Below are 18,822 nucleotides of genomic sequence, written 5' to 3'. Positions count from 1 at the left end.
AACGGGTCTGAGGATCTCATCTCGGTACCTAATGGCAGTCAGGCTACCTCTGGCGAGCACATGGAGGGCTGTGCGGCCCCACAAAGAAATGCCACCCCACACCATGACTCACCCACCGCCAAACCGGTCATGCTGGAGGATGTTGCAGGCAGCAGAACGTTCTCCACGGCGTCTCCAGACTCTGTCACGTCTGTCACATGTGCTCATGTGCTCAGTGTGAACCTGCTTTCATCTGTGAAGAGCACAGGGCGCCAGTAGCGAATTTGCCAATCTTGGTGTTCTCTGGCAAATGCCAAACGTCCTGCACAGTGTTGGGCTGTAAGCACAACCCCCACCTGTGGACGTCGGGCCCTCATACCACCCTCATGGAGTCTGTTTCTGACCGTTTGAGCAGACACATGCACATTTGTGGCCTGCTGGAGGTCATTTTGCAGGGCTCTGGCAGTGCACCTCCTTGCACTAAGGCGGAGATAGCGGTCCTGCTGCTGGGTTGTTGCCCTCCTACGGCCTCCTCCACGTCTCCTGATGTACTGGCCTGTCTCCTGGTAGCGCCTCCATGCTCTGGACACTACGCTGACAGACACAGCAAACCTTTTTGCCACAGCTCACATTGATGTGCCATCCTGGATGAACTGCACTACCTGAGCCACTTGTGTGGGTTGTAGACTCCGTCTCATGCTACCACTAGAGTGAAAGCACTGCCAGCATTCAAAAGTGACCAAAACATCAGCCAGGAAGCATAGGAACTGAGAAGTGGTCTGTGGTCACCACCTGCAGAACCATTCCGTTATTGGGGGTGTCTTGCTAATTGCCTATAATTTCCACCTTTTGTCTATTCCATTTACACAACAGCATGTGAAATTTATTGTCAATCAGTGTTGCTTCCTAAGTGGACAGTTTGATTTCACAGAAGTGTGATTGACTTGGAGTTACATTGTGTTGTTTAAGTGTTCCCTTTATTTTTTTGAGCAGTGTATATATATATATATATGTAGAACAAGCAAAATGTTTGACTTATTTTTGTGATTTCAAATGGATAGCAGGTAACAGGGTTGCAATCGTACTTTATTGAATGACGATTGGAAACTGTTGTGATTATGCTGGCCCAAAGGGCAGTTTCATATTTTTATTTAATATCACCTATTTAACCAGGTAGACAAGTTGAGAACAAGTTCTCATTTACAACTGCGACCTGGCCAAGATAAAGCAAAGCAGTTCGACACATAACAGAGTTACACATGGAGTAAAACAAACATACAGTCAATAATACAGTAGAAAAATAAGTCTATACAATGTGAGCAAATGAGGTGAGATAAGGGAGGTAAAGGCAATAAATAGGCCATGGTGGCGAAGTAAATACAATATAGCAATTAAAACACTGGAATGGTAGATTTGACAGTAGATGAGTGCAAAGTACAAATACTGGGGTGCAAAGGAGCAAAATAAATAAATACAGTAGGGGAAGAGGTAGTTGTTTGGGCTATTTATAGATGGGCTATGTACAGGTGCAGTGATCTATGAGCTGCTCTGACAGCTGGTGCTTAAAGCTAGTGAGGGAGATAAGTGTTTCCAGTTTCAGAGATTTTTGTAGTTTGTTCCAGTCATTGGCAGCAGAGAACTGGAAGGAGAGGCGGCCAAAGGAGGAATTGGCTTTGGGGGTGACAAGTGAGATATACCTGCTGGAACGCATGCTACGGGTGGGTGCAGCTATGGTGACCAGTGAAGGCGGGTCTTTACCTAGCAGGGTCTTGTAGATGACCTGGAGCCAGTGTGTTTGGTGACGAGTATGAGGCGAGGGCCAGCCAACGAGAGCGTACAGGTCACAGTGGTGGGTAGTATATGGGGCTTTGGTGACAAAATGGATGGCACTGTGATAGACTGCATCTAATTTGTTGAGTAGGGTGTTGGAGGCTATTTTGTAAATGGCATCGCCGAAGTCGAGGATCGGTAAGATGGTCAGTTTTACGAGGGTATGTTTGGCAGCATGAGTGAAGGTTGCTTTGTTGGGAAATAGGAAGCCAATTCTAGATTTAACTTTGGATTGGAGATGTTTGATGTGAGTCTGGAAGGAGAGTTTACAGTCTAACCAGACACCTAGGCATTTGTAGTTGTCCACGTATTCTAAGTCAGAACCGTCCAGAGTAGTGATGCTGGACGGGCAGGCAGGTAGCGATCGGTTGAAGAGCATGCATTTAGTTTTACTTGTATTTAAGAGCAGTTGGAGGCCACGGAAGGAGAGTTGTATATATGGTATATGGTGTGCTGCACGAGTTTGCGATTTTAGATTGTCACACACATTGACCAGGTCACATCCACCAAACGGGAGCAAACGTCTGTCAAAGGCTGGGGAATCGTGTAATTCAGTACAAACCGTCACGCAATGTAGCAAACGTTGAAGCGAACTGAATGCATCCCAGGTTACACAGTAACTTTTTTTGTATCACAAGAGTCCTCATGACAGATTTACAATTTTTTTTAAAGCATATTTTCTCATTAAAACATTGCTCTCTCTATATAAAAAATTGGTTTCCAGTCTTTTGGTTCTTGAAAGCCTCGGAGCTCAAAATTTTCCTGAAAACCTTCACTGACTGAATAACACAACTGGCCCTCTTTTCACTCCAATCCATTCAAGTAGTTTAGTGCTGCCTGATTTGTGCTTTTTGAGGTCGGTTCGGTTTTAGTTCGATTAAAAAATATTCACGTTTTTCGATTTCAATATTTTTTAAATAATGACAAATTATTTTCATTTTAATGCATATTACAAAGCCAAAAATAAGAGTTCTCTATTCTCCCCATACTGTAACGTTGCTGTCGGGCAATAATTTTGCTAGTTTTTCAAAGTAGATAACGCATACTTTCACGAACCGTCTCTATCCCTCGTTCCCATCGTGTTGTGTACATTTCTCTCACCCGGTGGCTTATGCGGTCGGTGTGTATCTAAACGAACATAGCAGGCATAAGTGTATCCATCTCTGTCCGAGCCGGAAAAGAACAGGCACAGTGGATTATGGTCATTGCTGTTAATTATCACGTTTGTGCGCTGAACTATGTTGAATATTTGCTTAATGAAAACTACAACTCCCTTCAGCCCAGTGTCCCATATAGTTCTCCACTTAACTTCTCTCGTGAATGATTTGATTTCTCTCTAGAGAAACAGCGAGTTGGGCTCACCAAAAAAAAAATATATATATATAGATTCATGTAATTGAAATGACGTCTGTCAATTAGTTGTTTAATAACCGGTTAAATCGCTCATCACCAAAGTAGTTACACCAACTTTTGTATATTTAAGCACACTAAGGTAATGGACGTTTTTGAAGCAGAAAGTAAAAGCTGTCTTCTATTTCTACCCAGATTTAAGGAGGATAGGTGGAAGTCTACTTGTGCAATTTAATAAAAAGGTTTCTAACAATCAGCAATAAAAATACAACATAAAAAGCACTGAAGACTGAAAATAAGTCAAATAATGTGAAAGTAAAATGGTTTATTTTACAACTATTTTTAAACTAAATAAACCTGAGGTAAATATTTAATTTGCAGTTATGTGATTTCTCTTGTAAATGTTACATTTGGTGATTCCATAGTGTTCAGCAAGCAAACTCCATGCAAACCTCACGATTTCTAGAAGTTAGGCTATACAAATGTAATTTCAAACAAGTGGTTTTGGAATCCACTAACTTGATCTAGTTAATTTAAGACAAATGGTATATTACAAGCGTATTCATCTTCATACAATAGACTATGAGACTATACAATAAAGGAAAATGAATATTAACAAAGAAGCATATATAAAATTAAAAACATTTACATGGCCAAACCTGATGGGGAGATAAACATTATGAGGGTTTTAGAAAGGTTTATTATTCACTCTAATCAACCTGGTGGAACCAGCCTGATAGCTGTTTTCACCATTCCATTTAACTTACGCGCAGTGAAAGAGAATGGAAAATGTAGCAACCAGGCTGGTTCCACCAGGCTACCAATCTATTGCATCAGTGTAGAATCTGTTCTGGGTATATCCCCATGGTCATGTAAATCTCTTTTAGGAGTAGTAGGGCTGTGTCTTCAGACTCCCTGCAAAAAGAAAGGCACAAATAAATATGAATGACTACAAACTGAATTATTTGTCAAACAGAATACATCAACTTAAAATAGATCAGCTGTGTAGAGAAGACAAACAATCCAAGCCATAGAGTGGGTTTCAGCCTCAGATTCAAAACTCTTAAGCAGTAGACTCAAAATCGGCATTAGTGGTTATTGAGAATAAAACATCATATGGCTAAATTTTAATCATGCTGAAGCTACAAACAACCACACACAAGTATAACCTCGTGTGGAGCGCCCAAGAGGCAGAATGATATGAGTGGCTGATCCAGCCAAGGCCCACATTAAAAGTATTCAACAGTGCACAGTCACCATTTCCACCTTAATGTAAAAGTGCCAGAACCGATATTCATACCAGTAGCACAGGTGACTCTGCAGGGCGAAAAGGTATTCGTTGAAGCTCTCGATGGGCTTCTCCTGTAGGACATAGTCGATGCGGTTCCCCCCGTTCAGCATTCCTATTTTCATCTGGGCCTCCTCTTCTCTCAGCAGCTCAGGACTCTCCACTATCCTGTGTTCTGCAACTAACCAAAGTTTTTACAAGTTAACACCCTCCCCCCATACAAATAAACCAAAATACCAATATTTCATTACTTATTTAATCACTGTGCCCTTATGCTCACCATCGCTGTGTGCATGCTTCTCCTCCTCCTCCTTGATCTGATTGGCCACCATGGCGAGCTCGGCCGCCAGCTGGGCGTTGGAGGTGTGAGCGCGGGCAAAGTCGTTGAGGGTCTGCCAGGCACTCCTCACGGAGCTGATGAAGCCGTGCTTGAGGTCCGAACCCATGCGGGACAGACTCTCCTTCAGCTCTGCCATACACAAACAATCCATCATGTAAACCCCTCACAGTCATTATCCTAAAACAAATTACCAATGGTTGACAATGGTAGGGTAAGAAATAGAAAAGAAATCTGAGGATAAAATAGCCAGTAGTTCCATACCAAGATGCAGCCTCTTCCTCCCTTTGTGATGTGGAATCAGAACAGGTTTCAAGTCCAAGTCTGGCAAGATCATGGGCTCAATCCTGTAAGCAACTGGGTCCAGCTAAAACAAACCAGAAAGAGCAAGCAAAAATTTTAACATTTAGAACAAAAAACAACAACAATTTGATTACACCCTTGCATATGAATGAATGTACAGTATTTGCTACCCTGGTCTACTTTAATGAAACACATTGGCATTAACCATGTCACAGCTCAATCAAATGCATTTATGAAGTCATTTGTATGTAAACAGTTGTCAAAGTGCTTTATAGCTGACAGTGTATGTCATCACATACAGTATGTCATCTGCATGCACACCCATACTCCAGGAAAGATATATCTGGGAAAGATTGGCTAACCGGATGGTAAATGTTGAAGAATCCCTTGCAGGTGGGTAGCTGGTAGTTTTCCTCGATCTTCTTCAGCCCTCGCACTGTGAGGAACATCCCTATGGGAGATCCCAGGGCAAAGAAATTCACCGGTTCAAAGTCCAGAGTGTGGTACACAACAGACACCTATGGAGCAGAACACCAACACCAGACAAGACAGTGCTTTTAGATAACTACACTGAACAATATAAAACAGACATCCAACAATTTCAAAGATTCTACTGAGTTAGTTCATATAAGGAAATCAATAAATGTAAATAAATGAATTAGGCCCTAATCTATGGATTTTACATGACTATGAATACAGATATGCATTTCTTGGTCACAGATACCTTAAAAAAAAGTAGGGGCGATCAGAAAACCAGTCAGTATCTGGTGTGACCACCGTTTGCCTCATGCAGAGCAACATCTCCTTCGCATAGAGTTGATCAGGCTGTTGATTGTGGCCTGTGCAATGTTGTCCCACTCTTCTTCAATGGCTGTGCGAAGTTGCAGGATATTGGTGGGTGTCTGGTGAGGGGGAGTCTGTCTGGTGAGTATGCTGACCATGGAAGAACTGGGACATTTTCAGCTTTCAGGTTGTTGGATCGATTCCCCGAGCTGACAAGGTAAAAATCTGTCGTTCTGCCCCTGATCAAGGCAGTTAACCTACTGTTCCCTGGGCGCCGAAGACGTGGATGTCGATTAAGGCAGGCCCCCGCACCTCTCTGATTCAGAGCTAAATGCAGAAGACATTTCAGTTGAAGGCATTCAGTTGTACAACTGACTACGTATCCCCCCTTTCCATTACCATGCTGAAACATGAGGTGATGGCAGCGGATGAATGACACAACAATGGACTTAGGATCTCGTCATGGTATTGCTGTGCATTTAAATTGCCATCGATAAAATGCAATTGTGTTCGTTGTCCGTAGCTTATGCCTGCCCATATCATAACCCCACCGCCACAATGTTGACATCAGCAAACCGCTCGCCCACATGACGTCCTCAGTTTCATCAGCTGTCCGGGTGGCTGGTCTCAGACGATCCTGCCGGTGAAGAAGCCAGATGCGGAGGTCCTGGGCTGTTGTGGTTACACGTGGTCTGCGGTTGTGAGGCCGATTGGCCATACTGCCAAATTCTCTAAAACAACGTTGGAGGCAGCTTATGGTAGAGAAATGAACATTAAAATATCTGGCAACAGCTCTGGTGGACATTCCTGCAGTTAGCATGCCAATTGCACCCTCCCTCAATGTAATGATCATGCTGTTTAATCAGCTTCTTGATATGTCACATGGGTCAGGTGGATGGATTATCTTGGCAAAGGAGAAACACTCACTAACAGGGATGTAAACAAATGTATGCACAAAATTTGAGAAAATTCTATTTTTGTGGGTATGGAAAATTTCTGGGATCTTTTATTTTAGCTCATGAAACACTTATCATGTTGCGTTCATAATTTTGTTCAGTGTACTTTAGAGCCACACACACCACATAATCTTTTCATGGCCAGGTATCCCTTGGGAAAGAGGTCTTCTGATCTCAATGGGACTTCCTGGATAAATAAGGGTTAAATAAAAAATGTAATGCTTTGAGGGAAAAAGATGTGTCCTAATGAAAATGTATGCTTATGCATGACATAACAGAAAGGCTGTAGACTAACATCATTAGGTCAGGATTCTGATCAACGGTAACCTGCATTAGCTTTTGTTTAGGCGTGTCGGAGGTGTAACTGCGTTAGAGCTGTCAAATCGGTGAGCAGCTTCTCTTGTGGTCACTGTTACAAAACCACACCTGTCCTTATATCCCACCCGCGTTAGAAGTTCAGAACGAGAAAGTGTAGGCTATATAGAAATAATAACACTGATCATTAAATTAAAGCGATTTATATTAGCCTAATCGAGGTGTAGATTACATTACACATTCCAGTGTTCGAACGTGTAACGCGGCTGCATGGGATTTCTACAAATGCATCTTGGTGCATCCAATGGCAATGTCTGCAATACGTAAAACCAGGAGCCGCTTGAGGATTTGACAGCTCTAACGCAGTTACACCTTCGACACCGCTGATCTGATTGAATCCTGACAGAGGTTTAGGTTTACCTGTCCAGTGCCAACATCAAAGTAGTTGTAATCGACATGGACAGAGGAGTAAGTCCCGCCAACAGGAAGCTTCGTGGTGCCTGGCCCTGGGAGGGGCTCGCTTGATTGGGCAGGGACAACCTCTTGACTGGCCACTTTAACTTCTGCTGCCTTCTTCTCTTGTGCTACCTGACAAAAGGAGTCCGAAGATTGAAGGCACATGAACACACGATTATGTTTAGTTGTCACCGTTTTAACCATCACTGGATCGTTGTTCAGTAGGGCACACTGTAGCGAAACATTTAGCAATAGAAAACAGAACTTTGTATTCTAAGTTCAGGTAGCACCGCCCCGTTTCAAAACATTTTCTTCCTATTGAACACAGCCCTGGTGTCTGAGCGAAAAAGACAATTAAATGATCACCTGCTTAATTGCTCTTTCTTTGACAAACTTGGCTATTTTCTTCCTTGGCCCCAATGGAATGCTCATCTCTTTCAGGTCCTCAACTGTGCACATAAGCTAACAGAATATAGGAGAGAGGAAATTAGATTGCAACCACTGACTCTATGATATGGTCTAGGGAGTCATTGCAATATATAATTGAATCATTTAATTTCAGTTCCTGGGACATTTCACTCAAAAGTCAGTTATTTTCAGACCTCATATGTTGTTCTGTTCAGATAAGCCCATACCAATTTGTTTTGTAGATCCAGCTATATCAATATAGCCACAATCAAAAATGAAAAGCATAGTAAATAATATTTTCCATTCATTTGGGGTAGGAATCATGATTGATTTAGGCATAAAGCTGGATCTACACAACCAATGGCGTGACTCACCTAGACTTTTGAGATCTGAAAACATCTGTCAAATGTTTTATTTTAGAGTGTAATGTCTCTTTAATAGTGTGATAAGTATTGAAAGTAAATATCAATAACTGTATGGGTTCATGACAAGCAAGGATGGTTCTTACAAAAGATTCAAGGTCAATCTTCTCCTGTTCTAAAGTGCTCTGGTACTCAGACAGGCCCAGATGTTCCAAAGCAGAAGAAAGATCGACAAACTCCTCCCCTTCCTCTTTAGGCTCCTCCTCCACAGCAGCATGTGAAGTAGCAACAGCAGGGGAAGCCACCTGCTTTAAGGAGAAGTGGGAAACTTTAGGTTATACTACTATTGTTACACTCTCTGTCACCTAAATAATGAAATAAACAATAGTTGGATAGTTATGGACCCACTACCTGTTTGGTGTCTGCAGGGTGGCCCCCATTAGCAGTTGGCATGGTTTGCAAAGGTAAGCCATTCTTCTGGTTTGACAGCAAGTCGAAAAGTATGAGAGAACCTGCAAACAAACATTCAGAGAGACAGGTTTGTCCAAATCTTTCTCACATGATTAAGCTAAAAGTATGAACACTTGGGGATGCTTTCCCGGACCCAGATTAATGCTGCGTTTAGATGGTATGAGGCAGACGGCAAACCGGATGTCATTGTTTTCAATGAAGGCACAATGGTAAATTCCGTCAGCCGCCACGGTAGATGGGACTTGCCGTCAGAGTTCAAATCTTTCAACTTTTGTCATCTGCTGTACCGTTGTTTTCTACCGGATGTTGATTTGCACTGATCGCTTACTGAAATCCCCATAGCAATGCATACCATTGTGCTAGCTTGCTTTTGCCGTCACCCTCTTTCTTGTCCCGCTATGTCGACTGGTATGACGGGTTTTGCGTCCCCCTAAACACAGCATAAGCCTAGTCCTGGCCTAAAAAACACAAAGGTTTTTAATCCAGGACTAGGCTTTATCTGGGTCTGGAAAAGTGTCCCTTGGTGTTTGTACCTAAACTATGTCCGGATACTGAAATGTCTCCTGTGAAGTCTGGGTTCCGCTGCAAGAACAGGGCATAGATCCTGTTAATCTCCAGGGCGACTGTGTCCATGATGGTCTGGCAGTAGGTGGGGCTGTTGTAGAACAGCACATCTAGGAGGGTCTCGTTAGTGAAGTGACGCAGACGACCTGTGCTGGGCAGGGTGATCTTCTTTATCCTCCTAAAACAACAGTAGGAAATTGATTGAGTCAGAGAGATTAGCCTGTCTGAAAACTTTACTAGACATCAAATCCTTGCTTCCTATATCCTTGTTTCCTCAATTCCTCTCAAGGCACATTGGAGGAGAGGATCTAAGGTCCCTCCCTTGGACCTCTTCCGTCAATGAACTTTGAGAGAAATTGAGGAAATGAGGACAAAGGAAGCATTAGCAAGGTTTTGACAGCTAGTAACATTTTGTGACACAGCCATTTGTACAAGCTTGCCACTCCGGTCAGCACAGATGTTTTGTTTTACAATATAATTTCCCTATCCCACAAAGAACAGGCCCTATTCCCAAGTGTATGAACGTCCTCAAATTCCATTAGTGTCTCCTCACTTGTCCACCCCTGTGGCATCCCCATGCAGGGCCGTGTGCCACTGAACAGGAAGGAACTCCACTCGGCTGATGACATGCTCGTCCTGCGCCTTCTTAAAGTGACTCTGCAGCAGCTTCAGCGATACACTCCGGAAGTCATCCACTGTGAACATAAGGAACACACATTTGTAATACTCTATCTGGGGTAGTATGGAGTACTAAATGGATATTCAACACAATGACATTCAATAAACGCTATTAATTATTGCTGGGCATAGTAAACAACAACATAACAGGAAGAACATACCATGACATATACCATTCAGGACATAAACAAGCACATCCATAATACAATATTATTATAGCTCTGGGAAATATAGAGGCTATATGGAGAAATCACACATACCACACTCCACCATGCTCCTGAACCTCAGGTCACAGACTGGACCGATGCCATGCACCATGAACACCAAGTGATCCACCTGAGGGAGCTCCCCATCGGGAACTTCGTCATGGTCATCATCGATGCCCCTCTTGACCACCCTGGGTCTGGTCTGTCCATCCTGGGTCGTACCCCACTCATCTGGCATGTCGGAGGGCTGGAATTGTACTATCACCTGTTGAAAGACATAAAAAGGCATTTTCACAAACTAGAAATACAGTCATGTCTGGGTCTGCAAACAAAGTCCACTCAAAACCATGATGTTATTTTTCCTTACGGTCTTGATCAGTGTTCACAATTGGTAACTAATGGTGCTTGTTTTAATGAATTCCAAAGAACAAAACAAGTTATGAATAAGTTACTACTTTGTGATTACCATGTTACCATGTAATTTTAGTAAACACTTGGTAATTCTGCACCGTAAAATTAAGGCCTACCAACATACCTTTGGATTGTGCATGACAATGGTTTCCCCTGATGGGAACTCCAGCCGACGGTGCCATTGATTGGTTGACACAGCTTTCTTATATTCTCCCTACATAGAGAAGACAGCCAATCAAACAAAGCTCAGACATAACAGTCACCTATCAGTCCACTCTCAGGGATAAAACCCAACACACCACATGGTCAGCTGTATTATAATTTGGGTAACAGTGAGACAAAACCTGGCTATTGTTCATTAGGGCACACTGTAGTAAAACATAGCAAAACTTTTGCAATGGAAAACAAACAAGCGTTTTCAGAAGTACATCCCTTTTTATGACCATTTTCCTTCATAATGAACATGACCCTGGTCAATACAAGGTCCTGTTTTTTTTTTACGATGCGACAAACCTCTAGCTTCTCGCTGAACTCCTCTGAGTAGGGGATGAAGCGGCTGTCTGAGTCTCCCTTGTAGAACCAGGTGCAGCGCCGCACCTCTGTAGGTTCCTCCTCCCAGAATATAGCTGTTCGTATGCGGTCATAGAGCTGCACATCGTAGCGCCCTCCGTCTGTGCACACAATCACGTTCTCAGGGTCCGGTTGCACTAGAGGAGAATATTTTTTTTTAGTCTTTGTCTTTTTCTCACAGATATTTGCTTTACGTACCAGAAAATGCAGTGCGACAGGAAAAGATTCACGACAAAAAGAGTTCAAATCAAAGTTTATTTGTCACGTGCGCCGAATACAACAGTGAAATGCTTACTTACAGGCTCTAACCAATAGTGCAAAAAAGGTGTTAGGTGAACAATAGGTAAGTAAAGAAATAAAACAACAGTAAAAAGACATATGCTTGACAACATACAATTTTATGAAAAACAAAAAATAAGACTCACGAGATGATCAGGTTTCTGTGAGTGTACATAAATTAGGGTCGTGTTTATAAGTGCATGCAACGGATAATGTTTCAAAACATTTTGAAATGCTCGCTGCACTGTTTAACCAGACAGCTTTAACAAATTGCTAGGCCTAAATAAACAAGAGAGCAATGCAGAGTCAACTTGGATAACTATACTATGAATGGCTCTAATGTAGTAGAAATCAGATCCTTCATCTCACCTGAATTATAGATCTCCTCCAGCTGAATGGAGTCCAGGATACTGAAGGGAAGCCAGGCGCTCTTGGACTCCACTTGTTTGCAGAAGAACCAGTGAGGCTGAACAGCCTCGTACACGTTGTATTGCATCATTTGATTGGCTGGGACCAGTGCTCCAGCCGTGGCGGAGTGTTGGGCCATAGGGGGAGGCCCCTGAATCTGTGTGGGGGAGGGCTGAAGGGAGAGTAAAGACATATATATATATTAGCCTGATTGTCAGGCAATAAATAGCAAGATAAAACAGTGAATGCTAACACTCTATCAAAGTGGAGTTGTTGTTTACCTTTGTGAATGTGGAGGGTGCCGATTGGAATGTTGGAGCTGGAGAGCCCACAGTGTACGGATTTTGCTGTGGCGGTGGATGGAATAGCGACTGGACCTCTGGAGCTGGCATATAGGGTTTGGTTCTGCTGCTGAGGGGTGTGTGACGGTACGGATTATAACTCTGATCGGGGGCTTGTGGAGGGGGTGGGGTCACTGTGCTAGGGGGAGGAGTGTAGCTTCCCATGGGTTTCAGATGAACACCAGTGCCAAATGGCTGTGGCACAGCAGGGTTGGAGTTGATTAGTGGGACAGGGGGTGTTGGGGCCATGCTAGCAACACCGGGAACAGAAGTTGGTCCCGATGTCGCGAGGGATACTGAGAGTGACGCTGGTGGTGGACATGCCGGCTGATGACCGATGGAGGCAAATGGGTCACCACTGTTCACGGGACTGGAGAAGTAGCTAAACGTGGATGGTGCTGGGGCATTTCCAGAGGCCTGGCCAAGAAAGCTGTCTTCTTCTCCGACATCTGCAGTATCATCTTGGAAAATCAGAAAATTTGAGCAACTGAGTTACTGCAGTAGATTTGAGCAGTACATTCATTCTAAATGTGCGCAATGTCAACAATCCAATGTGAATCCACCCTTTGAGAAACTCAACTGACTAACTAACTACATACAAACAAGGGTTCTGTTGATACGACAGTTATGTTGACCTGACACTGCTGTAGATAGCTGAGGAACGCTGAACTAAATTATCTTCTATCGAGGCGTTTTGATAACTGGTCTCACGATTTGCTAGCACCAACATTGAGTCACCATAACTCAATACTTATATATACACACAGCTCTGGAAAAATTAAGAGACCACTGCAAAATTATCAGTTTCTCTGGTTTTACTATTTATAGGTATGTGTTAGGGTAAAATTAATATTTCTGTTTTATTCTATAAAACTACTGCCAACATTTCTACCAAATAAAAATATTGTAATTTAGAGCATTTATTTGCAGAAAATGACAACTGGTCAAAATAACAAAAAAGATAGTGTTGTCAGACCTCGAAAAATGCAAAGAAAATAAGTTCATATTCATTTTTAAACAACACAATACTGATGTTTTAACTTAGGAAGAGTTCAGAAATCAATATTTGGTGGAATAACCCTGATTTTCAATCACAGCTTTCATGTGTCTTGGCATGCCAGTCTTTTCCATTGATGTTGGGTGACTATGCCACTCCTGGCGCAGAAATTCAATCAGCTCAGCTTTGTTTGATGGCTTGTCTTGATCTGGTGGTCCTCCATCCACACCTTGATTGACCTGGCTGTGTGGCATGGAGCATTGTCCTGGTGGAAAAAACAATCCTCAGAGTTGGGGAACATTGTCAGAGCAGAAGGAAGCAAGATTTCTTCCAGGACAACCTTGTACGTGGCTTGATTCATGCGTCCTTCACAAAGACAAATCTGCCCGATTCCCGCCCTTGCTGAAGCACCCCCAGATCATCACCGATCCTCCGCCAAATTTCACAGTGGGTGCGAGACCTGGAGAGGCCTACAAGCCACAGTGTCTCGCACCCACTGTGAAATTTGGTGGAAGATCGTTTACAAAGTTTTTTTTTTGTATGTTGGCTATTTAGAAATTGTAGAAGATTTGCCAAGTCAGTTGAATGAGAGAGAGAGACAACTGAAAACTGTATTGAAGAAAGATGCACCAGATAAACCAACTAATTTTAAATCTTCAATGTTTCAGACTCCATTCTTCTCACCCTACCCTATCCAGGTCCCAAGGTTTAAGAGGGTGCACTACATCATGTGTGTTGTGGTTTTTCAGTTTGAACTAAAGGGGTTTAAGAGGGTACTAGGCCTATACTTTAACATTGCAGAGCAAGTAGTCAACGTTGCATTATTGAGTACCATAAATTACTATGCTTTTGGTCACTTTACCCGAAAAACAGTGGGACACAGGCCCTCATCATACAATGTAAACAACTACCATGCTTACATGTTTTACTACATGCTGCTAATACAAAACCATGGTATTTTTTTCTTTGTACTACCATGGTTAATTTGGGTACCATGGTAGCTAGTACATTTTTTTTTAAGTGGCATGATTTTTTTAGCAGGTAAATACCATGGTACTGGTGTAAATACCATGGTATTTTCCTGCCATGGTAGTGACACCAAAAAATAATCTTTGTACTACCATGGTACATTTTTGTAAGGGTCTTCACAGTCACCACTGTTCCATAAGGTGTACCTTTATATGTTTTTTAAATCTGATTTTGCGACTTGCATGAGTTAGTTACTTGATGTGGAATAGAGTTTCATGTAGTACTGTGCGCCTCCCATTGTCTTTTCTGGACTTGGGAACTGTGAAGATACCACTGGTTGCATGTCTTGTGTGGTATGCATGAGTGTCTGAGCTGTGTGCTAGTAGTTTAAACAAACAGCTCGGTGCACAGAGCTCCTGTAAATGTGTATATTTTTTGTTTTTTTGATAACGTTTTGTTTTTATTGCATATATCTGGCGTTTTTGAGCCACGGATCTGCAGATTGACTGACAGGTTAATACTTTTTGGCTTGGCTAGCTAGCTTTTGTTTGAAAAATTTATCTGGACACAGTACCATCTTTTTTGTTTCACCTGATCTTTTGAGAACATAATTTGAGTAGTGGCATAAAGCGTGAGAATGGGAGATAGAGGAATACAGCGTTGCTGAGTGAGAGGACTTGTAGAGAGGACGACTGACTATTATTCTGAACTTTGTGTGGTGACCTTTCTGGCGCCCAGAGCTGCTGAGGCATCACCCAAGTGGTGCTACACAGAGTGGAAGAGAAGTCCAGTAAATGTAAGACTTAGGCTGGTTCCCAGACTTCCCCTCTACAAGATCATCAGCAGACTCCATCATCATCTACCATCCTCTGTCCAGCTCTCTCCACTAAAATCAAGCTTTATTTCTACATCACATTTCAGACATGGAATGCAATGCGCTTCACAGAAGAAAAAAAAACTAGGAAAAAAAACTATGAACATTTACTACACAACAAGCATTAGAGGATACAAAACTAAAGAATAACAATAAACTGAATGACTAAAAAGCAACCTATGGAAAGAAAGCTAAAAAGGTGTGTTTTAAGATCTCTTTTAAATAAGTCCAGTTTCAGCTCCCTTCAGGTTTTTCTGGTAGGCTATTCCAGATGCTGGGGGCATAGTACCTAAAGGCTGCCTCTCTATGCCTCAGTTCAAGCCATGAACAGACCCTCTCCATCTTCGAAGGATGCAGCTTTCAAAGATTTGGCCACTACTGGTTGACCCGTCATGACATATTGCTTTTTAGTTTTTTTTGCTCTTGAAGCACTTTGAGATTCTACAAAAAGTGCTATAGAAATGTAATAAATTATTATCATTCAACATGTCAATACATTTCACAAATACATGTAGAGATGAAAACAATCTCTCCTTTGAGAGCTAAACGATCCTCAGCTAAGCTGTAGCAACTGTTATATTCTACTTATTTACCAAGCTATTAAAACAATTCCCAAAGAAATGTCCTGATATCTAATACATTGCAGAGATTTATTCACAAGTTTAAAATATGTTATGGGCTTGTGGACAGCTAGCTCTCAAACTCTAGGCGGCATTCTACCAACAGTTCTCAGCCAGCTTCGCAGCCCACTACTGCCTCATGTGAACTACTACTTCTTCGATGAGGTTTAACGGCAGTTGGCATCCAATAAATGTTGCATTACCGCCACCTACTAGACTGGAGTACAACTCCCTTGTACTTTTTTTTCTCTCAAGCAAATACCCTACCATCTAACACTACACTCATTTATATAATAATAAAATAACCACTATTTACATCTATTTAGTCCTACCTCAGGTCTACAACCTGAAAGGATGGAACACCACCACTTAACACACCCTGTAAGTCTTCTGATGTCAAGTCTCACACACCGAAATACCTCTCTGAAGCTGCCACCACATCCTCTATTTTCTACAACTTAGGTACCATCTCTGCAAGTACAGTTGATAATCATTGCTATAAATGCAAAAAATCTGAAACTGAAACTGAAACATCACTTGTTGGCCTATCCCTCTGTAGTGGTACATATCTACTATTCACACCACTCCTCTCAGGATCCCTCCCCCTTGACCCATCTACTTTCTTCACTGCTTCAGCATATGACAACTTCTGCACTACTCTAACCCTGGAAACCTCAACCTGCCTCTCTCGCACAGGGCATGTCTGATCCCCAGCCCCATGGGCACCCCTACAATTAACCACTACTTTCCCCAATGTTACAGATTCCTTTGTCTCACGTCATGTGAACTACAATCCCCACGCTGTATTTGAACGTTTCGAAACGTCAATAATCAGCGAGAAAGAATCCTTAAAATAAAAAATATACACTTACTGTACCAGTTTTGCACAGATCAATACTGCTATGGGCGCCTCCATCCAACGAAACGACACTTACGCTACACCAGGGTTAAGGTTACACACAGGTGTTCAGAACATGCTAAATAGCTAATTAGCACAGGTGGTCTCCTCTTTTTCCGTAAACAAGCGGTGTAAACATGGAGATATGGCCGTGTGGGAACACTAACCATATCAAGGTGTGTATCAATTTACCCTTTTGGTTTTTTAAATTATTTGTCGCTTATTTGAAAGATAAGGTTCCAAAACTGTACCGCCAGCGATGCATGTTCAGACCGAGCGTCGGGGATCTTAAACCATTCCTTCAAAAGACGCCTTTGTCCAATGACGCTTATGAGTAATGTAACTGAGAGTCACGCATGATCAAGGGCTAGTTGACAGCTAACTAACTAATAGTTAGTTGGCTAGCTAGCTGTCATGTTAGTCATTGCATTCCTAGGGGCCCTGCTGTGCCTGGTTTGGCGTTATCTTACCTCCTGATAACACCGCTGGACCACTGGCCTGACTGACAGGTATGACAGGTAAATTGAAGTTGAACTCCGGTGCCGCAGAAAACAGTAAATTTGCGCTGGATTTCGGCACATTATTGGTTTTCCTATCAGCCATTTTCACCCCAAATTACACGTAGCAAAGCTTATTTTACTGCCGGAGCAGCATCATTTCACAACCCGGATGTCAGACGTAGTTCTCAGTGCTGGCGTTTGCACAAATTCCCTGATCTGTTATACAAGTGATAAACTCAAGCCAAAAACAGTACAACTACGTGGTCAAGCGTTCCTCGTTAAGTAGGTGCTGAATCTCCGCAAGTTCTTTGCCGTCTTGAAGGACCGGGTACGGGAATAAATATATGAGTAAGATTCAGTGCTGCCATCTACTGCTGTGGCTGAGGTACTGTATATATATATATTTTTTTTTAAAGGTTATCACAATGTTTCTGATTGACTTTACTCTCCAGTCGACAGCCAACATTATTAACAGAATACTTATTTAAAATGCAATAATATTAAATATATTCTCGAAAATATCCCAAAAATGGTCTAATATCTAGTGACGCAGTTTTCCCGCCACTGTGAACCAGTGAGGTATAACCCGGGCCAGGAGAGGGCCAGGAGAGAGCGAGTCGAGGGATAAAGTTATTGAGGAATAATTATTTATATTTTCTGTACTTTGTTTCATCAGCCCTCCAAAGGATTTACTGGTAAACAATGCCTTCGTCTCATGATTGGATAAACAACCCCTTGAGCGTTGTCAAAGGGATGTTTGGTAAGCAAACAAATGCTGTGGAGTGGTGCTAACGAGAATATGTTGGTTCGGGAATTTAGCTAGTTAGCTAGCCACCTCAACAGCTAACTAATGTTAGCTAGCTTCTAAGGATTGGACCCTTTAAAACAATTTTTTTTTTTTTATTTCGCCTAAAATGACATACCCAAATCTAACTACCTGTAGTTCTGAACCTGAAGCAAGGATATGTATATTCTTGATACTATAAGGGATTTGCGTCAATTCAAATCTGGTATCAGGACAAAATGTGATTCAGAGTCACCGAATATACTTTAAGTATTTTTATTAAACTCAAGCGATAAATGGTAAATGCAATTTTCATATATACGGGTTCACTGTAACACCTCGCAGGGTAGAACAGGGAACTGGCAGGATGTACGTAAACAGCTGTTCTTATACTGTGATAGACAGTTCCAACCCGTCTGTTGGGCTATCACAGTAGAGGCTGAGCGTGGTTTAAACTTGCTCAGCCTATCGCCGGCGCTCAGGCTGGTCCCAGCCTCTTGGCGCTCCTTGGTGTCCGGCGCTGTTGCTGTGTAGATTACGCTCCCACACCCTGGAGACTGAGGTCAGACAGTTCTGTAACATTGTTTGAGCTATTTGCACCTGCATAGAAAGCATACTGTTCTCGCTCAAGGTTAACCACAGCTTCTCAGCACACAATCTGGGGCAAAATGTTACTTTCAGCACACACACACAGACACCCAGGCCAACAGTTGCTAATATTATATCACATGTGATATAGAATTGGGTTATAGTGCAATAAACACAGATCCTCACAATACCATTTGAAAGGAAACACTTGGATGTTTGTGGAAAGGTGAAATTAATGTAGGAGAATATAACACATTAGATCTGGTAAAAGAAAACAAACTAAAAAAAAACATGCGT

The 18,822-nt window shown here is 42.3% G+C and overlaps 1 protein-coding gene across 2 annotated transcripts; it reads right to left on the bottom strand.

Moving 5' to 3' along the window:
- Positions 1-3,459: 3,459 nt before the first annotated feature.
- LOC120046457 (SEC23-interacting protein-like) lies at positions 3,460-17,435 on the bottom strand. Of its 2 annotated transcripts, none has more exons than XM_038991713.1 (17): positions 17,124-17,435; positions 12,236-12,756; positions 11,916-12,126; positions 11,211-11,404; positions 10,822-10,911; positions 10,341-10,551; positions 9,956-10,097; positions 9,372-9,580; positions 8,779-8,879; positions 8,514-8,672; positions 7,964-8,059; positions 7,562-7,729; positions 5,450-5,605; positions 5,049-5,151; positions 4,728-4,916; positions 4,460-4,628; positions 3,460-4,074 (listed from the first exon to the last, which is right to left on the bottom strand). In XM_038991713.1, the coding sequence occupies exons 1-17, from the start codon at positions 17,254-17,256 to the stop codon at positions 3,993-3,995; spliced, it is 2,934 nt and encodes a 977-aa protein (XP_038847641.1). In that variant the 5' UTR covers positions 17,257-17,435; the 3' UTR covers positions 3,460-3,992. The 2 variants fall into 2 exon arrangements, with proteins under 2 accessions (XP_038847641.1, XP_038847640.1); XM_038991712.1 differs by having other exon boundaries at positions 8,514-8,675; positions 17,124-17,434.
- Between the last annotated feature and the right edge of the window lie 1,387 nt (positions 17,436-18,822).

Source organism: Salvelinus namaycush, chromosome 4, assembly GCF_016432855.1.
Source record: "Salvelinus namaycush isolate Seneca chromosome 4, SaNama_1.0, whole genome shotgun sequence".
Classification (NCBI taxonomy): Eukaryota; Metazoa; Chordata; class Actinopteri; order Salmoniformes; family Salmonidae; genus Salvelinus; species Salvelinus namaycush.
This window is presented reverse-complemented; position numbering and strand designations above follow the sequence as displayed.

Coding starts and splice junctions, on each gene's coding strand:
- LOC120046457 (XM_038991712.1), bottom strand. CDS start 17,256: ATGGCTGATAGGAAAACCAATAATGTGCCGAAATCCAGCGCAAATTTA. Junction 12,127..12,235: donor CACCCTCCACATTCACAAAG/GTAAACAACAAC, acceptor CTCTCCCTTCAG/CCCTCCCCCACACAGATTCA. Junction 5,606..7,561: donor TTGATGTTGGCACTGGACAG/GTAAACCTAAAC, acceptor TCTGCTCCATAG/GTGTCTGTTGTGTACCACAC.